This window comes from Sorghum bicolor, chromosome 6, assembly GCF_000003195.3.
Source record: "Sorghum bicolor cultivar BTx623 chromosome 6, Sorghum_bicolor_NCBIv3, whole genome shotgun sequence".
Classification (NCBI taxonomy): Eukaryota; Viridiplantae; Streptophyta; class Magnoliopsida; order Poales; family Poaceae; genus Sorghum; species Sorghum bicolor.
Genome location: NC_012875.2, coordinates 57,365,668 through 57,386,870, shown reverse-complemented (window position 1 = coordinate 57,386,870; position 21,203 = coordinate 57,365,668). Strand labels below are relative to the sequence as shown.

At 45.9% G+C, this 21,203-nt stretch overlaps 2 protein-coding genes, 1 long non-coding RNA gene and 1 pseudogene across 4 annotated transcripts; 2 read left to right on the top strand and 2 right to left on the bottom strand.

Moving 5' to 3' along the window:
• Window positions 11–10,445, top strand: LOC8074763 (annotated as a pseudogene).
• Window positions 11,933–12,812, bottom strand: LOC110436540. The gene is made up of 2 exons (XR_002454313.1): window positions 12,657–12,812; window positions 11,933–12,555 (listed from the first exon to the last, which is right to left on the bottom strand). It is a non-coding gene; the product is annotated as an uncharacterized LOC110436540 (long non-coding RNA).
• On the top strand, window positions 12,949–16,770 carry LOC110436539 (G-type lectin S-receptor-like serine/threonine-protein kinase B120). Of its 2 annotated transcripts, XM_021463784.1 has the most exons (7): window positions 12,949–14,493; window positions 14,887–14,985; window positions 15,077–15,258; window positions 15,377–15,587; window positions 15,687–15,924; window positions 16,018–16,168; window positions 16,254–16,770. In XM_021463784.1, exons 1-7 carry the CDS (start codon window positions 13,173–13,175, stop codon window positions 16,554–16,556), a joined length of 2,505 nt encoding a protein of 834 aa, XP_021319459.1. In that variant the 5' UTR covers window positions 12,949–13,172; the 3' UTR covers window positions 16,557–16,770. The 2 variants fall into 2 exon arrangements, with proteins under 2 accessions (XP_021319459.1, XP_021319460.1); XM_021463785.1 differs by lacking the exon at window positions 16,254–16,770 and having other exon boundaries at window positions 16,071–16,168.
• LOC8074762 (receptor-like serine/threonine-protein kinase SD1-8) lies at window positions 17,878–20,942 on the bottom strand. Its single transcript, XM_021463883.1, has 6 exons — window positions 19,637–20,942; window positions 19,206–19,519; window positions 18,909–19,119; window positions 18,570–18,807; window positions 18,322–18,469; window positions 17,878–18,212 (listed from the first exon to the last, which is right to left on the bottom strand). The coding sequence occupies exons 1-6, from the start codon at window positions 20,940–20,942 to the stop codon at window positions 17,907–17,909; spliced, it is 2,523 nt and encodes an 840-aa protein (XP_021319558.1). The 3' UTR covers window positions 17,878–17,906.

Below are 21,203 nucleotides of genomic sequence, written 5' to 3'. Positions count from 1 at the left end.
TCCCGCTAGCACGGTCATATATGCGCAACCCATCCGACATCTCTCCTGCATACGAGGGGTGGTTACATTGCCTGTGCCTTGTGCAAAAACTACAAAACATCGATCGTCCATGGCAAACGCAAACAGCATCCTCCTCATTTTCTTCTCCCTGTTCCTCCTTGTTGCTCTCACAGCTCTTGCTGCTAATGCTGCGTCCGACATCCTGAGCAAGGGCCGCAACATCACCGACGGCGACAAGCTCGTCTCGGCCAGAGGATCATTCACCCTCGGCTTCTTCTCCCTCGGGGTGCCAAGCAAGAGATACCTCGGGATATGGTTCTCCGTTTCCGAGGACGCCGTCTGCTGGGTAGCCAACCGTGACCGCCCACTCGCCGACACTTCCGGATCAGCGCTGGTGATCACTGACGCCGGGAGCCTTCTCTTGCTCGACGGCTCCGGCCAAGTCGTGTGGTCTTCAAACACGACCAGTGCCGCCGCCGGCCCAGCATCGGCGCAGCTACTTGAGTCCGGCAACCTCGTCGTTCTGAGTGACCCGAACAGCAGCGCCGTCGTCCTATGGCAGTCGTTCGACCACCCGTCCAACACCTTGCTCCCCGGCATGAAGATCGGCAAGAACCTGTGGACCGGAGCCGAGTGGCGCCTCACGTCGTGGCGCTCGGCCAGCGACCCATCGTCGGGGAAGTACTGGTACACGACCGACGCGAGGGGCGTGCCGGAAAACGTTCTCCGGGACGGCGACGACGTCGAGCGGTACCGGACGGGGCCGTGGAACGGGCTGTGGTTCAGCGGCATCCCGGAGATGGCGACGTACTCGGACATGTTCGCGTACGAGCTCACCGTCAGCCCCGGCGAGGTCACGTACGGGTACGTCGCCAGGGCCGGCGCGCCCTTCTCCCGCCTGCTGCTCACCGACGACGGGTTGGTGCAGCGCCTGGTGTGGGACGCGGCCACCCGCGCGTGGAAGAACTTCTTCCAGGCCCCGAGGGGCGTGTGCGACGCGTTCGGCAGGTGCGGCGCGTTCGGCGTGTGCGACGCCGGCGCGGCGTCCACGTCGTTCTGCGGCTGCGCCCGGGGGTTCAGCCCCGCGTCCCCCGCGGGGTGGAGGATGCGGGACTACTCTGTCGGGTGCCGGCGGAATGTGGCGCTGGACTGCGCCGGCGCCGGCGCCGGCAACGGGACGATGGCAACGGCGGCAGCAGACGGCTTCCTGCGGCTGCGGGGGGTGAAGCTCCCCGACGCGGACAACGTGTCGGTGGACGCGGGCGTCACGTTGGAGGAGTGCGGAGCGAGGTGCGTGGCTAACTGCTCCTGCGTGGCCTACGCACCCATGGACATCCGCGGCGGCGGCGGCGGCGGCGCCAGGAGTGGGTGCATCATGTGGACGGATGGCCTCGTCGATCTGCGCCTTGTGGATGGAGGGCAGGACCTCTATCTGAAGTCAGCAAGATCTGAACTAGGTATGCCTACAGCAATTCAGCAAAATTTACTATGTTCCAGCATTTCTGCTGCTGTTGCTTTGGCAATTGGCATTCTTTCCCTTTTTTTTCCTTAATAACGAACTTTGGCATCCTTTCTAAGGGAAAACTTTGTAAAACCCTTAGGTCTGCATCATGGAAAAAAAATAACGGGCTATAGTGACGGGAGAGATCTTACGCTAAGCTATTTCTATTTGTGCAGCAATGCCAACTTTGGCCGCTATTGCACACTATAGCCCCTGCTTAGTTGCATAGCTTTAGCGTTCAAATAACGGCGCTATTTCAGATTTTGCCAACAGGGCATATCTTTGACTCTGCATCGATCGATGTAGATGAACACAGCCATTGCTTTCTCATGATCTCATCTGCTCGACATACTAGCTTTGTCCTTTGATGATCCTTACTGTGAAACTGACAGGTGAAGTCAAACCATCTCACCGGTCATCTCCTACTGCTCGGGTTGTTGGCGCATCTGTGTCTTCCTTCGTCATGGTTCTGCTTATTATTTTCGTGGTCCTACTCATGATTAGGAGGCATCTGACATCTAGAATCTCAGGTGATTTAACAAACCCGGTTACTCCTACTTCTTTTCCCCCTTTATTTCAGCACTCAACCTCCTGTAATTTTCTGTAGAAAAGAAAACGAGAAATTTCATTTTGCATAAGCTAATTTGCAGACATGTTGATCCATGTTCCAGCTACTCATAGTATTCAGGCTATTCCTGCTCCGATCGTCCCTTCTGTTCAACTATCTAGCATGAAAGCAGCAACAAAAGATTTTCACGAAAACAACATCATTGGCCGAGGTGGATTTGGCATCGTTTATGAGGTCTGTCTGTACTCTGTAGGTCGCCTTCTTTTTACTGAATATCTATTTTACCGTTAAAATTCTGTGACATATAACATCATGTAAGTATACAATCACCAGGGCATGCTAGATGATGGAACCAAGGTTGCCGTAAAGCGGCTGATCATACATTCTTCGCTTACCTATGATCAGTGTGAAACGGCTTTCATGAGAGAAGTGGAACTGATGTCAAAACTAAGGCATGGAAATCTTATTCAGCTCCTTGCTTACTGCAAGGATGGAAATGAGCGTCTACTAGTCTACGAGTACATGCAGAATAAGAGCTTGAGTTTCTACATATTCGGTATACACTGACTCGTAATCTGTGATGCATTCTTTTGTCTGGAGATATAATCATTTTAACCTCCTGGCACTTGAATGTTCTCATGTTCTATGCATGCATCAAACTGACAGGAAACGACCCCAAACTCCGTGCGTCTCTGAATTGGGAGCGAAGGCTGGAAATCATTCGTGGGGTTGCCAAAGGCGTTGCTTATCTCCATGGAGAATTAAGCGAGGAAGTCATTCACAGGGATCTAAAACCCTCCAACATACTTCTGGACAACAATTTGAGACCGAAGATAGCAGATTTTGGTACCGCGAAAACATTCATTGAAGATCAGATAACTCAAACAAATTTTCAGACACCGTATGATTAATTGAACCTTAACCTTTCAGCTGATGTTCTATTAATTTGGCTACATCATGTACATCAGTACATGTCTACCGTTTTTTCCCCCAGATATGATCTGACATATTTTTTGTTAACCAAAGGGGGTATACGGCTCCGGAGTTCGCGATGCAAGGAAACCTTACACTGAAATGCGATGTCTACAGCTTCGGAGTTGTCATAATGAATATAATAAGTGGCCCAAGAAAAAGAAACATGCTACCACTCCTACCCTATGTAAGTACACCGATAGCCAGAAATTCCATATTATTACGTTTCATTTAATTTCTCAAGAAGTAGGCATAAATCTGTATTTTTTTGAACGTTTAGGCATAAATCTGTAGCTCGATCTTTTGCAGGCCTGGGATTGTTGGAGCCAGCATAAGATCGAGGACCTTCTGGATTCAGCCATGGAAGAGCCTGAGTTTGGGCTTCTTCCTGCATTGGAGAAATGCGTTCAGATAGGCCTTCTCTGTGTCCAACAGCTGCCTGATGATAGATAGGCCTACCATGTCTGCGGTAGTCACAATGCTAAACAGTGATGATTCCGGGATCTACCCGCCCAAAATGCCAATATTTGATGATCACAGCAGCACTGGGTCTCCTTCACACGCTGCGTTCAACGACAGTGGCGCACAGAGAGACACCGTCGATCTCACTTGACATGCCCTTGCTAAGATAGCCTGGACTAGCACTGAAGCAGCCTGAAACTGGCCTATATAACCTTTTTTTCGTTCTTCTTTTGCCTTCGTTTTAAACCTGTTCCTTTCTTTTGGTGTAAGAGTAACCGTTGATATTCCTTGCACTAATATACACCGTAACTCGTACACAGTTTGTTTCTCAGAGCAGAATCTGCAAATTCGTACATGACTCTCGTGAGAGGACCAACTGCCTTGCTTTTCAGAACAACAAGAGCTGAGAGCGCGCCAATTTCTAGGCTGTTTCAAAGATGGGCCGTCGAATTCAGGCCCAGTACATAGGTTTCGCAAGGTCTCAGCCCATAGTAATATTTGGGCCTCATCAACGGGCTGGCTGAACTTCGGAGACTGAACCGGCCCAACTCTGATTTCAATCGAAGTTCGTGGCTGAAAATCTCTCTGTCGACAGTCGACTCCATCAGCATCAGCCTCCTCCTCCTCCTCCCAATGGCAGCGCTCGACAGCTAGTTGTCATCAGCCACCGCCTTGGGTCAACTCCCGCCGCTGCTTGCTCCCCGTGCTGCATAGCAAAAGAGGCGACGACGACACCGACGCCGTCGCCATGGTCCACACCAGTCAGCATCTCTTTCTTGCCAAGATAGCAGCTTTGTTCTTCGATTCACCGGGTGCCCCTGGCTTGCTGGTTGCTGCTGGCTGCTGCGTCATTTTCGAGCCGTCGCTGTACCATGACCTGGCCTGTTTCAGAATCACTCAAGCTTGGACGAATCGTTAGAGCAAGGGTACTGATGAGCATGGGCGAGCTCGGCAAGGTAATCAATCAAGTTTAATAAAGTGCTTGCTGTTTCACGCGCGCTGTTTTCTAGAGACTAGAGTGATGCAGAGCAACTGCGAAAAAAGGGTCGGGTTGTGCATGCCTTGCCGATCAATCAGACACAAAAAAAAGTCAGCAGTCTAACCACTTGGAAAGAAAAGATCAAAGATGGCACGCACTACAAAAGTCTACAGGTCGTATTCGTTTGATTTCAGCAGATGTTTACTCTGTTGCGTACACAGCAGCCATGCGTAAGTTTACGCCGTCCTCGTCTTGCATGTTCGCGAGGGTAGAGGGATTTGTTTGTAGCCGTGCAGGCCAGCATCAGTTCAGGCTACACAATAATGGAGAAGATCCGGCCTGGACCACAGTCAGTAGGAGACGTGGTACAATGCCACGTTCCGCATCTTGGCAACGTGCCATTCCAAGAATGTGAATCAGTTTCGTCCCAACAGTGAAAAAATCTTTGTCAAGGAGCGTTCCAAAGTATACCACGTTTCATGATTCACGTTCCACTACCCCAAGCCTGTTCGTTTGTCTGTATTTTTTCTATCAGTAGTGTTTTTTTCTCATAATAAATTAGTAAACAGTATTTTCAATTATAATTTTTTATACAAGTGAACAGACTCTAATCGTTCTAGGAACAGTGAAGAAGAAGCTAACCCGCGGCCTGCAGTCTGTGCATGATGCATGCTGTAGACTAGTGGATGTGACTTCCCTTTATGTGCATATACCAGTGGCAGCCTAAAGTCACGTATCATCCATGACTCCATGAGCTAGCACTCTACTAGCAGGTCTTTGTGCATCGTGCAGCTTATCCGTGCATGGACTAAGTCAACTTTGTATTGCCACCACTCGTAAGCAATCACGATTTTTGGATAATGGAGTTTCTCTTTTACAGGAGGACTATATGTTTAGATTTTATCATGAAGAAAAATAGTAGAAATGTTTAGAGTACATATATATAAATAGTTCCTAGGTAATAACACTGCTTAATGTTAAAAGTTTTTTTTCTTCTCAGACAGAAGAGTTGTGTATCATAAAAAACTCGATCCGCAGAGGCCAAAAGAAGAGAGAGTTATACATAGATCCAAACCCCCACTCACAAACACCCACTACTGCAAGGAAACTAAAACGTCAGTTAAAAGCAAATGGACGACTTGAATGTTAAAAGTTTTGCATCATCAACAATATATGGTGCTTAATGTCAAAATTTCTACCAAATTTTTGCATCATCAACAAGACATACGACGGTATATGGTGCTTAATTGAAATATGCATAATCCTTGTAGAAGTTTATATGACACTAGGGATCCAATTCAGATTGGAATATTTTACACAAATTCTAAAAGGGGGGCCAGTTTCAAATCTAAACCCTACAATTTCATCAATATCTAACGAAGAACTATCTAAACGAAATTTTAAAAACGAAATATACGAGAGTTAGTTAGAATGGTCCAAAGGGAAATATGAATGAATTATTATCATTGGTTACTAGTTATTCTACCTCTGCTTTCTTGTTGCAGTCCATGTTTCAGGACATCATGATTATGGATTTTGACTTTCAAATTTCTGATTCAACAAACTCTTTGTCCTCATGTTAATCTAAAACTCAGATTCTCCTTTTGTATTCTATTAAAAGCAAAGATTTATGGTCTTATACGACACTCTTAACTACTGTGATGGCACGCAGCTCAAAATTGACTGTGTAGTTTGAAGTGAGATCTAGGATATGCCAACATGCTAGCCTCAAGATGATGTAATATTTTGTGCCTAACTAACGCTGCTTACTATAAAGAAATTTATAAATTTATCAGTGGAGATTCACCACAACATTTTAATAGAAATACTCCCTCTGTATAAGATTTAGAAGTCATTTAGGACAGCGACACGGTCTTTGAAACACAACTTTGATCTCTTATTTTTATAAAAATATTTAGTAAAAATGATATATGTATACTTTTATGAAAGTGTTTTTCAAGATAAATCTATTCATATAATTTTCATATTTGCAAACTCAACAATTTAAACGTTATTAATGATTTATATTATCAATGTTTGACCTAAATCTTGTCCAAAACGACTTCTAAATCCTATACGGAGGGAGTATATAGGTTTTATCTAGGGTAATAACTTGCATATATTATTGTCATAAAATATTATTATAATTTTAGATGAATTGTTGGTATCATTGATATGTGTCATGAAGAGAACATTGTTCATGGTCTATCGCTAAAACATAATATATAACTTTATTGATCATGTAACCATGTATATTTGATATATGCAGGACGGCACAATATATATGTTTACTATAGCTAGGTTAGCATTTTCATTAATAATGATAGAAGTAGATAATTTAAAAACGCAGCTCTCCTGCGTTCCTGAAAAAAAAACCATATGTGGGCATTATTTATGGTTATTATTTAAACATTTCTGTTAATAACATTTACCGATAATGCACTGTCCATGTTGTTAACTTGCTCAATCTCTGTACGGAGTATTTTGGAACAAAATAAGGAAAAAGCTAAACTACCTATATTTTGGAACTGAGGATTAGTAAACAATAAAGAGACCAAGGGGGTCAGTTTAAAATAAGAGATACGATTGGTGCGACCTTGTAAATTTGGGCAGGCTGTTAAATTGGCTAATACAGACACTAACAGTGCCAGTTCGTATAAAAAAGAAATTGACTAACAAATAAGTAGGGGCACAAATAAGTTTAGTACGAGTTTCGTGCTAAATATGCAACCAATGAAAAGCACCAGCATTGTGAGCGATATAGGACAATAGGAGTATAACGCTGTCCAGTGACACCAGGAGCTTTATTGCACAAAGGGGAGATTCTAGCATCAACTATCATGCAGTCATCAGCCAGCAGATTTCTCAATCTTTCCGCCATGTCTTTTCTCAATCTTTCCGCCATGATTTTCCCCGTGCTATTGCTTTTTCTCAGAGCCTCGGCCGCTGGCATTGCATCTGACACGCTCAACAACGGTGGCAACATCACCGACGGTGAGACGTTGGTCTCATCCGGCAGCACCTTCACCCTGGGCTTCTTCTCCCCGACCGGCGTGCCAGCCAAGAGATACCTTGGCATCTGGTTCACCGCGTCCCCGGATGCCGTCTGTTGGGTGGCCAATCGTGACACCCCCATCAGCAACACCTCAGGATTAGGGGTAATGGTGGTCGGCAGCTCCGGGAGCCTCCGCCTTCTCGACGGCTCTGGCCAGACCGCGTGGTCTTCCAACACGACGAGCTCGGCTCCTGCCGTGGCGCAGCTACTCGAGTCCGGCAACCTCGTCGTGCGCGAGCAGAGCAGCGGCGACGTGCTCTGGCAGTCGTTCGATCACCCGTCGAACACCTTGCTCGCCGGCATGAGGCTCGGCAAGGACCCGCGAACCGGCGCGGAGTGGTCCCTCACGTCGTGGCGCGCGCCGAACGACCCGACGACCGGGGACTGCCGGCGTGTGATGGACACCCTGGGCCTCCCGGACTGCGTCTCCTGGCAAGGCAACGCCAAGAAGTACCGGACGGGTCCCTGGAACGGGCTGTGGTTCAGCGGCGTCCCGGAGATGGCGTCGTACTCGGAGCTGTTCTCCAACCAGGTCATCGTCCGCCCCAACGAGATCGCCTACATCTTCAACACCTCGTCCGACGCGCCCTTCTCCCGCCTCGTGCTGAACGAGGTCGGCGTGCTGCACCGGCTGGCATGGGACCCCGCCAGCCGGGTGTGGAACACCTTCGCGCAGGCGCCCAGGGACGTCTGCGACGACTACGCCATGTGCGGCGCGTTCGGCCTGTGCAACGTGAACACGGCGTCCACGCTCTTCTGCAGCTGCGTCGTTGGGTTCAGCCCCGTGAACCCCTCGCAGTGGTCCATGAGGGAGTCCGGTGGCGGGTGCCGGAGGAACGTGCCGCTGGAGTGCGGCAACGGGACGACGACGGACGGGTTCAGGGTGGTGCGGGGAGTGAAGCTCCCCGACACGGACAACACGACGGTGGACATGAACGCGACGCTGGAGCAGTGCAGGGCGAGGTGCCTCGCCGACTGCTCGTGCGTGGCCTACGCCGCCGCCGACATCCGAGGAGGTGGTGATGGCAGCGGCTGCGTCATGTGGAAGGATAACATTGTTGATGTCCGGTACGTAGACAAGGGACAGGATCTCTACCTGAGGTTGGCGAAGTCTGAATTAGGTAAGTGACAGTCCCAATGACATAGACTTTTTTCTCGCAAATGAGGAAAGAGCAGTAGTATAATTAAGAAGCAAAGTTTTATCGTCCATTCTATACGGCGTTTACAAAAAGGTCATCTATTCACTTTGTGTAATGTATTTCTGCAGCTAATAGGAAGAGAATGGATGTGGTAAAAATCGTGCTTCCGGTTACGGCATCGCTGCTTGTGCTTGTGGCTGCTGCCATGTACCTTGTCTGGAAATGCAGGCTGAGAGGTAGAGCCACTTTGCTACTCAGAGTTATTCATAGTTCAAAATTCTTGCAGAATTACTCTAACAAGTACTAGCAAAGGATATATACTGATTGATATTTCTTTTAGGCCAACAGAGAAACAAGGATATCCAGAAGAAAGCGATGGTTGGATACTTGACCACGTCACATGAACTTGGTGATGAAAATCTAGAACTTCCATTTGTTAGCTTCGAAGATATTGTAACTGCAACAGATAACTTCTCTGAAGACAATATGCTTGGTCAAGGTGGATTTGGGAAGGTTTACAAGGTAATAAAAAATAATTATTTGAACAATAGTAGTATGCATTTCTAGTCACTCCCTTTTTCAATTTACTAATGGTGAAATCGTGCAGGGTATGCTCGGTGAGAAGAAAGAAATTGCAATCAAAAGGCTCAGTCAGGGTTCTGGGCAAGGTGCAGAGGAATTCAGAAATGAAGTAGTTCTGATTGCCAAATTGCAGCATAGGAACCTCGTCAGACTTCTTGGTTGCTGCATTTGTGGAGATGAGAAATTGCTGATTTATGAATACTTGCCAAACAAAAGCTTGGATTCCTTTATTTTTGGTATGTTGAAACTTTTTAATTTTACAAAAGGAAAGAGCAGCCATATTACCATGGAATTTACTTACTTATAACATACCATTGTAGATGCTGCAAGAAAAAAGCTCCTTGATTGGCCAACAAGGTTCAAGATAATCAAAGGAATATCTAGAGGGCTTCTTTACCTCCACCAGGATTCAAGGTTGACGATAGTTCACAGAGATCTCAAACCAAGCAACATATTGTTGGATGCGGATATGAGCCCTAAGATATCAGATTTTGGTATGGCAAGAATCTTTGGAGGAAACCAGCACGAAGCAAATACTAATCGGGTTGTTGGGACATAGTGAGTAATCCACGCCTCAGATTTTAAATAACCCTATGTTTTCCTGCACTTAATAAGCTTGTTACTTACTGCTAACAATCCTTAAACAGTGGTTACATGTCTCCTGAATATGCTATGGATGGTGCCTTTTCTGTCAAGTCTGATACATACAGCTTTGGTGTCATACTCTTGGAGATTATAAGTGGTTCGAAGATTAGTCTAACCCACATCACAGATTTCCCAAATCTATTAGCTTATGTAAGTACAGTGGCTTGCTTGAAATTTTAACAATGCAGTGAAGAAATATCTATTAATGTTCTATGAAATTGATTTGATTGGTTTAGGCATGGAGCTTGTGGAATGAAGGAAAGGCAATGGATTTAGTGGATTCATCCCTTGTCAAGAGTTGTTTACCAAATGAAGCCTTCAGGTGTATCCACATAGGACTCTTGTGTGTGCAAGACAATCCAAATAGCAGGCCACTCATGTCATCAGTGGTTTTCATGTTGGAGAATGAAACTACCGCACTTCCAGTTCCAAAACAGCCTGTATTTTTTTCACAAAGGTATTCTGAAGCCCAGGAAACAGGAGAAAACACTAGTAACTCTATGAATAATATGAGCACGACAGTGTTATTAGAGGGGCGCTAGATGGTTAAGTTATGAAATGTTTGTATGTGTAAATAATTTCCTGTAGGAGTCCTGTAATCCATTAGTAGTGTGTAAGACTTCTTTTATCTTTTTTTTTGGCGAAGATGCTTAATATCTTTGGCAGCTGTTTTTTTAATAACTACACTGTTTTTTTTTTCATGTCCTTATTGTGTGAAACTGTAGATATTAGAATCTAATTAAGCTCTCAAATATTGTGCTGTATTAACAGTTGACACTTATAGTCTGAATTTAAGGTGAAGTGCAATCGGAGCCATGAAATTGGATGGCTTTCGCACCATCTATAACAGGTTGGTCGTTTCTGGATCGGGATGGCCTACCATGCATTACGATATTATTATGGGCTTGAAGTTCTTACTTAACAGAACATGGGTGCCGCGGCTTGTGTTTGTCTGATGGGCCTTCGGTGGGATGGGCTGAAGTCCAAAATCCTCGCTTGGAGTCCACTTCCATCTCAATCGTCCAGTATTTTCTCTACCTATTTCCTTTCCCTTTTGAGGGCAAATCACGAGATCTTCATTCATCACATTTTCATTATAATATCGTGGGCTTCTTTCGTGCACCAATGTGTTGCCAAATTTGCCTTGCGTCATATTGTACATAGCCCTCCGTGCTTTTAGCTCATGGACACAAGGTGGGTTGCATATTAGCTTTTGCGGCAACAAATATATATATGGTTGCATTGAGCACCTGCTAATTACAGGTGTTAACTCATGTAGGAGCCCACTTGTGTGGGAAACAATTAGCAACATATATATCTTCAAATAAGTTTATTATAAAATTATATTAAATGATTCATCTAATGATACTGATTATACACCATAAATACTCACATTTTATTACATATATTTGGCGAAAGTTAAAAATATTTGACTTACAATAATGACACTTTATTTTGGAAATAAAGCTGTTTTTTGTGGTGGTGGTGGGGTGGGGGGGTGCAATCTTAGGCCTTGTTTAGTTTGCAAAATTTTTGGTTTTTAGCTACTATAGCACTTTCGTTTTTATTTGACAAACATTATCTAATCACGGAGTAACTAGACTCAAAAGATTCATCTCACAAATTACAGGTGAACTGTGCAATTAGTTTTTATTTTCATCTATATTTAATACTTCATGCATGCGACCAAAGATTCGATGTGACGGGAAATCTTGAAAAAAATTTCGAACTAAACAAGGCCTTAGCTTGTTACATTTCGTTTACAAAGATGTTAAGGAGAGGGGTTGCTCTCTTTTATTCTAAATCTTCAAATCCAAACTGACCAAGAGAAGCAGCCGAGCCGGCCAGCCGGGTTTCACTTTTGCTTGGCACGACGAAACACTGCAGCTGTAAGCAGCAGTTTTTCTTTGCGCGTGCAACATAGTTCAACGCAATGGAGGGTGTTGCCACGTAGCAAGATCCTTCCTCCTTGGCTCCTTGGTGTCTTAGGGCATGTTTGGATGCCAGCCACACATTGCCATGCCTAATCTTAAGTAGCAGCCATAAGTGTGGCAAGCCACAAACTGTGGCAAAAACAGGGTGTTTGGTTAGTGACTAAGATTTGGCAAAATAAGTGTGGCAGCTGTTTGGATTACTACCACAAAAGTATGGCAAAATGTTGTGGTATCTGTTTGGTTTGCGGCCACAAATAAATGAAAAAAACCTCATTGTCACAGTAAGATCACACCCATTTTCCATAGAATAACATATATAGAAGATTTAAGCCTAGGAGATTCAGATTACAATAGTAATTATAAAACCAGCAACTAGCCAAGCATGGATCAGTACAACCCAGCCAAATTTTTTACTGGATTCTACTAATCACAGAAAAATGTCAAATGTCCATACATAAATAATGGAATTAAAAAATATAGAAGAAAAAATCTAGCAGACAGAGGTAGTACAAGATGGGCCTCGGGATATTTCTACTGCAGTGATTTTTTTTGGGTTGCGGCGCGCCACGACGGGCTGCGGCGGCAAAAACGTCCGCCACACTTTTTGGGAAGAAAATTTGTGGCGAGATGATTCCGTGGCTGTGGCATACCGAAGCTGGATGCTGAACCAAACGCTGGCCAAAGATCTTGTGGCGACCTTAAGTTTAGGCGTGGCAGACTGTGGCCACAAACCAAACATCCCCTTAGTCCACCAAGTCATAATGTGGACTAATTTGCTCCTAGGCTTGGTCAATTTTATTTTGATTCTGAAATACATACCTTTGTCCGTCTATCCCCTGCATGCCACGTTGCCTTATTTTCTTTTCTTCTAACAATAAAAGCCTTGTTCTACATCTGTCCTGTGAAGTGCCGGGCAATGTCAACAACCTATTGTTAAATACTTCCTCCACCTCAAATTATAAGTCATTCCAAGAATCTTGGAATGTTAAACTATCCTAAGTTTGATCAAATTTATATGATAAAATAATTATTATTATGATACTGACTAAGTATCATTAGATTTGTCCTTAAGTATACTCACTTTATATTACAAATCTTTGTATTTCTCTCTATAATTTTAGTCAAACTTAAAAAATGCTTTGACTCCTCAATGATTCTTAGAATAATTTATAATTTTAGACCATTACACGGCATTGACGTTTTGCATTTTCATCAAATTTTGGTTCACTCGCGGCCGGGTTATGACTCCACCACGTGCCACAACCTGATCTATATCTTGGTGCCATTTTCGTCGCCCCTGACTCGTCAGCGATCGATGAACACAGAAGGCAGAATATGGGCACGACCTGCCTTACCATTTTCATCCTCCTGCTCCAGCTCCTCCTGATGATTTGTGTCTGCAAATCCGATGACCAGTTGACAAGCGCAAGGCCACTCCACCCCGGCGACCTGCTCATCTCCAAAGGCGGCGTCTTTGCACTCGGCTTCTTCTCCCCGTCCGGCTCCGGCTCCAACACGACGAGCCTGTACGTTGCGATCTGGTTCCACGGCATCCCTGAGCGCAACCGCACCGTCGTGTGGGTCGCCAACCGCGATAGCCCAGCCACCACGGCTTCGTCCCCGACGCTCGCCATCAGCAACAGCTCTGACCTCGTGCTGTCGGACTCCCAAGGCCACACTCTCTGGAGGACGCAGAAGTACGCCATCGCCGCCGCCGTCCACGACAACGGCACTGCCCTGCAGGCCGTGCTGCTCGACACGGGGAACCTGGTACTCCAGCTGTCCAACGGCACGGTCGTCTGGCAGAGCTTCGATCACCCGACTGACACCATTCTCCCAGGCATGAGGTTCCTGATGATCCACAGGGCTCGCCCCGCCGCCGCCGCCGGGCGCCTGGTCTCGTGGAGAGGCCCCGCCGACCCGTCCACCGGAGACTTCTCGTTCGGCCTCGACTCCGTCTCCAACCTCCAGCTGATGGTCTGGCACGGGGCCGACCCGTACTGCCGCATCGGCGTGTGGAACGGCGTGTCGGTGTCAGGCGGCATGTACGCGAGCTCCCCTAGCTCGATGGTGTACCAGACCATTGTCAACACCGGCGACGAGTTCTACCTCGTGTACACCGTCTCCGACGGCTCGCCGTACTTCCGGATCATGCTCGACCACACCGGCACGATGAAGCTCCTCAGCTGGGACACCAACTCGTCGGCGTGGACGGTCATCTCCGAGCGCCCCACCGGTGGCTACGGCCTCTACGGTTCGTGTGGCCCCAACGGCTACTGCGACTTCACCGGAGCTGCCCCGGCGTGCCAGTGCCTCGAGGGCTTTGAGCCCGTCGCCGTCGGGATGAACTCTTCGACAGGATGCCGGAGGATGGAGCCTCTGCAGTTGCAGTGCAGCAAGGGAAGTCACTTCGTGGCCTTGACCGGGATGAGAGTTCCTGACAAGTTCGTGCTCCTCCGGAACAGAAGCTTTGAGCAGTGCGCGGCTGAGTGCAGCACTAACTGCTCGTGCACTGCCTATGCTTACGCAAACTTGAGCAGCAGCGGTGCCATGGTCGACCAGTCAAGGTGCTTGGTTTGGACTGGGGATCTTGTCGACACATGGAAAAGCATCAACTATGGTGAGAAGCTGTACATCCGGCTTGCCGACCCTCCTGGTACGCACCGTTTCATCATCTGTTGTTCAGATTTGTTGATCAGAGGATCAGTTTATCCAATGATGGCAGAGATTTCCATCTAGCAATGAAGCAGAAGATACACCATAGTGAGAAATGTCCACTCAAAATAGATTTTCACTAATGTGATTTAAAGAACACAAGCAATAAGTATAATAAAACTGAACGGCAATAGAGCATCTCCAGCCACCCCATTGCAACTCCCCCAGTAGGGTGATGATGGGCTCTGTTTTCCCTACCTCGATTGGTTCTGTTTCCTTCATTTATCACCAGTTAATGAAATGGCTTCAGAAACTAAAAACAAACAACAAGAGATATAGTAGCTCTTCTAGTTAATTAATGAGTCAGTACATACTAACAGTTCTACTTTGGCAGTTAAAATCAAGACCAATATAGTAAAGATTGTAGTCCCGGTTATAGCATGCCTGCTGCTACCCACATGCATAGCCCTTGTCTGCCTATGCAAATTCAAAGGTACAACAATAAGTGCCTTGCTTCAACATGTAGTATTATTACTGTACAAGTTTTAAGAAAAAGATACCAATGTCCCACTCCCAACCAGCAGGGATATGGAGGAAAAGGGAGATTCAGAAGAAACTAATGCTAAGATACTTGAGCACCTCGAATGAACTTGGAGACAAAAATGAAGAATTTCCATTTGTTAGTTTCAAAGACATTGTTGCGGCAACTGACAATTTCTCTGACTGCAATATGCTTGGAAGAGGAGGCTTTGGCAAAGTTTACAAGGTAACGGCAAATTTTCACATTAATAGTTATAGGATAATATGCGTTAAAAGAATCGTTAAAACATAAGAAAAAATTGTACTTTCATCATTCTCCAACTTAGAAGAATGCATTCATGCAGGGAATGCTAGAAGGTGGGAAGGAAGTTGCTGTCAAAAGACTTTGTCAAGGTTCTGGGCAGGGTATTGATGAATTCAGAAACGAGGTAGTTCTACTTGTCAAACTACAGCACAGGAACCTAGTTAGACTACTTGGTTGCTGTATTCATGAAGAAGAGAAGTTACTGATCTATGAATACTTGCCTAACAAAAGCCTGGATGCCTTCCTGTTCGGTATGCACTGACTCTATTGCATATTGCAGTTCTTACATTGACAAAAAGGATACTGCTGATGATTAACAATAGGTTTTGTTAAATACTACTTGTTGGCAGATACTTCAAGAAAGCATGTGCTTGATTGGCCAACACGGTTCAACATAATCAAAGGCATAGCCAGAGGGCTTCTATATCTCCACCAAGATTCAAGATTAACAATAATTCATAGAGATCTTAAAGCAAGTAACATCTTGTTAGACACAGAAATGAGTCCCAAAATATCGGATTTTGGTATGGCAAGAATCTTTGTGGGAAACCAGCAACTAGCAAACACTACCCGTGTTGTTGGGACATAGTGAGTAATTCATTTACTAGTCAATTCTAAATAATGCAACTATAATAGTTTAGTCTAACTCAAATTCTTCCGTTGTTCAATTTGTTTAAACAGTGGTTACATGTCTCCTGAATATGTGACAAGTGGTGCCTTTTCTGTCAAATCAGACACATATAGCTTTGGCGTTCTTCTCTTGGAGATTGTAAGTGGTTTGAAGATCATCTCAACTCAGCTCATAATGGACTTCCCAAACCTTATAGCTTATGTAAGTAGTGTGGAATACTCCAGTTTTCAATAAACATAAACAAAAAATCTATCAATTTGATAGAAAAAAAATTATAATTTTCCAGACATGGAAATTGTGGGAAGAGGGAAATGCGGCGAAATTGGTGGACTCATCGGTTGCTGAAAGTTGTCCAGTCCATGAAGTTTTTAGGTGTATTCATGTAGGACTTTTGTGTATCCAAGACAATCCAAATGCAAGGCCACTCATGTCATCAGTTGTGTTTATGTTGGAGAATGAAACCATATTGCTTCCAGCACCAAAGGAGCCTGTATATTTTTCACCAAGGAATAATGAAACTGAAGAAACAAGGAGAAACATAGAAGGCTTTCTGAATACATCGTCTATCACGACACTAGAGGGCCGCTAGATGTTCACACCGGAATTTATACTATGTAAATGTTCAAGTCTTTGATTAACCATGTACGCCTGTGGGCTTAACTGAATTTCAGCAGCATAGCCAGTCGTAATATATGTGAAATTACAGTCTTCCAAAGGGATATATGTGAGCTTACTGTACTGAACACACTGAATTAGCTTGCAGCTTGGGAAAAAAATGCAGATAACATACAGGAATTTGAGAATTATATGGTCAAGTGTCATAACAAAGAATGCAATCAAATTTCACATGCAATTGCTTTAATCTTCAGTTGCTCTAATGCCAAAAGGTGAAGGCTGCCTAATCTTTCAGTGCAGTTTTGCTCAAAAAAAAAAAATCTTTCAGTGCAGTACCTCATATTCATCGATGGATGGACCCCACGGAACTAGAATTAGAAGCGAGAGCAGAGACTACCTGGCGAAAACCGCGGCCATGGGATCGGACACGGGTGCCGAATTGAACTACGGCGGCGCGAGGCACCAAGGAGCCGTACTGCTACGATAGGAAGAAGGGCAGCGTGGTTACGGCTCCTCCGCCTCAGCTCTCACAGCCTCCGCAGTCCGCACTTCGCCGTTCGCCCCGACCGCAGGGCACAGTGGCACACCGGCACAGGCTCCGTTGCGGCGCCTCGCCGGCACAGCACAATAGCACCGGCGGGTGCCGCTTATCCTCGGAAGGACACGCCCAATTGGATGGGCCTAGGACCTCCTCCTCCTCCTCTTTTGGAGAGGCCCAGTCGATCGGGAACTACAGCAGGCCTTGGTACTTACAGCCCAGCTCTGCCGTGATGCCCATGAGACACGACAGGAGACACGGGCCTCGGCTGTGCAAATTGGAAAACGACGGAGTCCCGCAGGTTCAGTGACACGCGGGACTATATATTTAGGGCTTGTTTGGCGTTCTTTGCTAAATTTTAGTTAGCTAAAATTATTTTAGTTTTTTTAGTTATTGTATTTGAAAGTTTAGTTACTAAAATGATTAAAATTTAGTCAGCTAAAATTTAGTATTATAATCAAACAAACCCTAAATGTAAGCATATAGTATATTATTTAGTTTCGGAGGGCATCCAAACTGACCCTTTTTCAATGAGGTCTGGAAAATCACTGGGCTTGTATTTTACGCTAGTTTTGGGCTCGAAAACCAGGCTTCCAAAAAGCCATAAATGCCACCTGCTCTATCCATGGCGCTGATTTAATGTAACTATCGACCAAAATATTGTACAAGCTCATACACAAGATACACATATCCTATCGCAAAAAAATAACAAAGAAATCATGCATCTATTATGTAAGAAAAAGGTGATTTACACATACTAGCATTCATGTGTAACAAATTAACCATCTACCGTCCCTCCAACACCGTGACACTCATGTCATTCACAGAAGAGCTGATACTATTTTCTCCTATTCCGTGGTCATCTAAATACCTTTGTGAGAAATACATGGGTTGTATTGGGACCGAGAGTGGTGTGGTTTCATTTTCCAACATGAACACAACCGATGACATAAGAGGTCTATTGTATGGATTGTCTTGCACACACAAGAGTCCTATTTGGATGCACCGTAAAACTTCATTTGGCGAACAAGTCCCTGAAAGGGCTGAATCCACCATATCAATTGCCTTATCATCTTGCCATAAGCTCCATGCCTAAACCAAATGGAATCAATCGCATATAAGATATTATATAATTTTATTATAACAAAAACGTTTTCTTTTTTAATTACCTTAACAAATTCACGAATGTTAGCATACTTACGTAAGCTAATAAGTTAGGAAAGCCGGTGAATCGAGTTGCAGTGATGCTCAAACCACTTATAATCTCCAAGAGTATGACACCAAAGCTATATGTATCAGACTTGATAGAAAAGATGCCATCCATGGCATATTCAGGAGACATGTAACCACTGTTATGCATAAAAATCATAGCGCTAAGTAATAAATAATTAGGATAGATACTGAAAAATAAAAATTAGTTTCAAACATCAATGCATATTAATTACTCACTACGTCCCAACAACTCGATTAGTATTTTCTTCTTGTCCATTTCCACTGAAGATTCGTGCCATACCAAAATCCGATATCTTAGGACTCATATCTGTATCTAACAGTATGTTGCTTGACTTTAGATCTCTGTGAATTACAGTCAACCTCGAATCCTGATGGAGATAAAGAATTCCTCTAGATACTCCTTTGATTATCTTGAACCTTGTTGGCCAATCAACAACATGTTTACCGGCAGCATCTGTACAGTATTGTGAGTAAGCAAGAAAATTCCAGTGGCAATTAAGTGGTAACTATGACTATTTGTCTACACTTGCTAAATGCAATTTAGTCTAAACATACCAAAAATGAAGGAATCCAAGCTTTTGTTTGGTAAATACTCGTAAACCAGCAGCTTCTCGTCTCCATGGATGCAGTAACCAAGAAGTCTTACCAGGTTTCTGTGCTGCAATTTGGCTATTAGAAGCACTTCATTTCTGAATTCCTCTGCTCCTTGTCTAGAACCCTTACCAAGCCTCTTAATTGCAACTTCTTTGTTATCGTCCAGCATGCCCTGCATGATTTTGTCGTTCTTATACTCAACAAACAATGATAAAGTTTCTTAGTACTGTAGTTTTGTAGAAATTTTACTGTGGTTACCTTATAAACCTTCCCGAACCCTCCTTGTCCGAGCTTATTGTGCTCAGAAAAATTGTTAGTTGCAGAAACAATATCTCCAAAGCTAACAAATGGAAGATCAAAATCATCATCACCAAGGTCATTTGGCGCGCTTAAGGAACCTATCATCGCTTCATCACTGTTTGGACGTTCGGCCGCTTGAAGGAATGCCAATCGAGTGGCTCTACCTCTAACCCTGCATATCCAAACAAGGTACATGGCCGCAGACGTGAGTGCAAGCAGAGATACCGTTACTGGAAGCACGATTCTTGCCACATCCCTCCTCTTCCCTGCAGCTGCAGAAATGTGTTACAAAGAATATTAAATCGTACGTAGTTGACAAGATGAAGAATGTGTAAATCTAGAGTGGGATGGATAGCATAGCATAGTAACGGGTGCAGTTTTCTGCTTACCAAATTCAGATTTTGCCAGCCTCACATAGAGATCCTGCCCTTTGTCCACGTAACGAACGTCCACGACGCCATCCGTCCACATGACGCAGCCACTGCCATCACCGCCTCCTCGGATGTCGGCGGCGGCGTAGGCCACGCAGGAGCAGTTGGCAAGGCACCTCGCCCTGCACTGCTCCAGCGTCGCGCTCATGTCCACCGTCGCGTTGTCCGTGTCAGGGAGTTTCACTCCTCCCAACACCATGAACCCATCCGTCGTCGTCCCGTTGCTGCAGTCCAGCGGCGTGCGCCGACGGCAACCATCGGAGGTCTCCCTCATGTACCACTGTGACGGAGATGCGGGGCTGAACCCGTCTATGCAGCTGCAGAACTGCGTCGACGCGGTGGCCGAGTTGCACAGGCCGAACGCGCCGCACTTGGCGTAGCTGTCGCAGAGGTCCCTTGGCGACCGCATCCAGACGTTCCAGGTCCGGCTGACCGGCTCCCACGCCAGACGCTCCACCGTTCCGTCGTCGTTCACTACGAGGCGTGAGAAGGGCGCGTCGGGCATGGTGGTGACGATGTAGGCCACCTCGTCGGGGCGGACAACAACCTGGACCGATAACATCCCGGAGTACGAAGCTATCTCCGGGATGCCGCTGAACCTCAGGCCGTTCCAAGGGCCCGTCGTGTACGTCTTGACGTTGCCTTGCCACAAGACGATCGCCGCCGGCAGGGCCTGGGTGTCCAGTACCAGGTGATGGTCCCCTGGACTCGGATCGTTTGGCGCACGCCACGACGTGAGAGACCACTCGTCTCCGGTCTGTGGGTTCTTGCCGAGCCTCATGCCGGGGAGCAAGGTGTTCGACGGATGGTCGAACGATTGCCAGAGGATGCTGCCGCTGCTCTGCTCGCCCACGACCAGGTTGCCTGACTCAAGCAGCTGGGTCACCGCAGGCGCAGAGGTGGCCGTCGTGTTGGAAGACCACGCGGTCTGGCCAGAGCCGTCGAGAAGGAGAAGGCCCCGAGCGCTGCCGAACACCAGTACGCCGGAGGTGTCGTTGAGTGGTCTATCACGGTTGGCCACCCAGCAGACAGCCTCCGGGGACGCGGTGAACCAGATTCCGAGGTATCTCTTGGTTGGCGCCCCGGTCGGGGCGAAGAACCCCAGCGTGAATGAGCCACCGTCAGATACCATCGTCTCGCCATCGGTGATGTTGGCGCCATTGTTGACGAGCGTTGTGTTAGACACAATGCCGGCGGCGGAGGTAAGGAGCACGGAGAGTACCAGAGCAAGACGGTAGAGAAATTTGATTGTTGCTGCCGCCATGACCAGTGATACTCCTTGTCCTTGCACAAGAGGGTCTCACAAGATGCTACTAGTAAGTAAGAAGATTTGGATTGTAGAATTTAAAAAACGTGCGCATTATGTCATCATGTTTCCACATTATAAGTAGACGCGCTGACTGACTGAATCAGCAGTTATGACTGGAATTTCATGAACTCAGAGTCCACGATCGAGGTCCAGCTGCTATGAATAATGGGAAAGCGCTACCTCGTGACGTGCAACGTATGTTTGGTACTTGTTACA

Bases quoted from the DNA above. Each gene is read 5' to 3' on its own strand.
- LOC110436539 (XM_021463784.1), top strand. From the start codon at position 13,173: ATGGGCACGACCTGCCTTACCATTTTCATCCTCCTGCTCCAGCTCCTC. The intron at 15,259-15,376 runs GTAACGGCAAAT...GCATTCATGCAG, and splicing joins GCTTTGGCAAAGTTTACAAG to GGAATGCTAGAAGGTGGGAA. The intron at 15,588-15,686 runs GTATGCACTGAC...ACTTGTTGGCAG, and splicing joins CCTGGATGCCTTCCTGTTCG to ATACTTCAAGAAAGCATGTG.
- LOC8074762 (XM_021463883.1), bottom strand. From the start codon at position 20,942: ATGGCGGCAGCAACAATCAAATTTCTCTACCGTCTTGCTCTGGTACTC. The intron at 19,520-19,636 runs GTAAGCAGAAAA...ACATTTCTGCAG, and splicing joins GCTGGCAAAATCTGAATTTG to CTGCAGGGAAGAGGAGGGAT. The intron at 19,120-19,205 runs GTAACCACAGTA...AAAATCATGCAG, and splicing joins GGTTCGGGAAGGTTTATAAG to GGCATGCTGGACGATAACAA.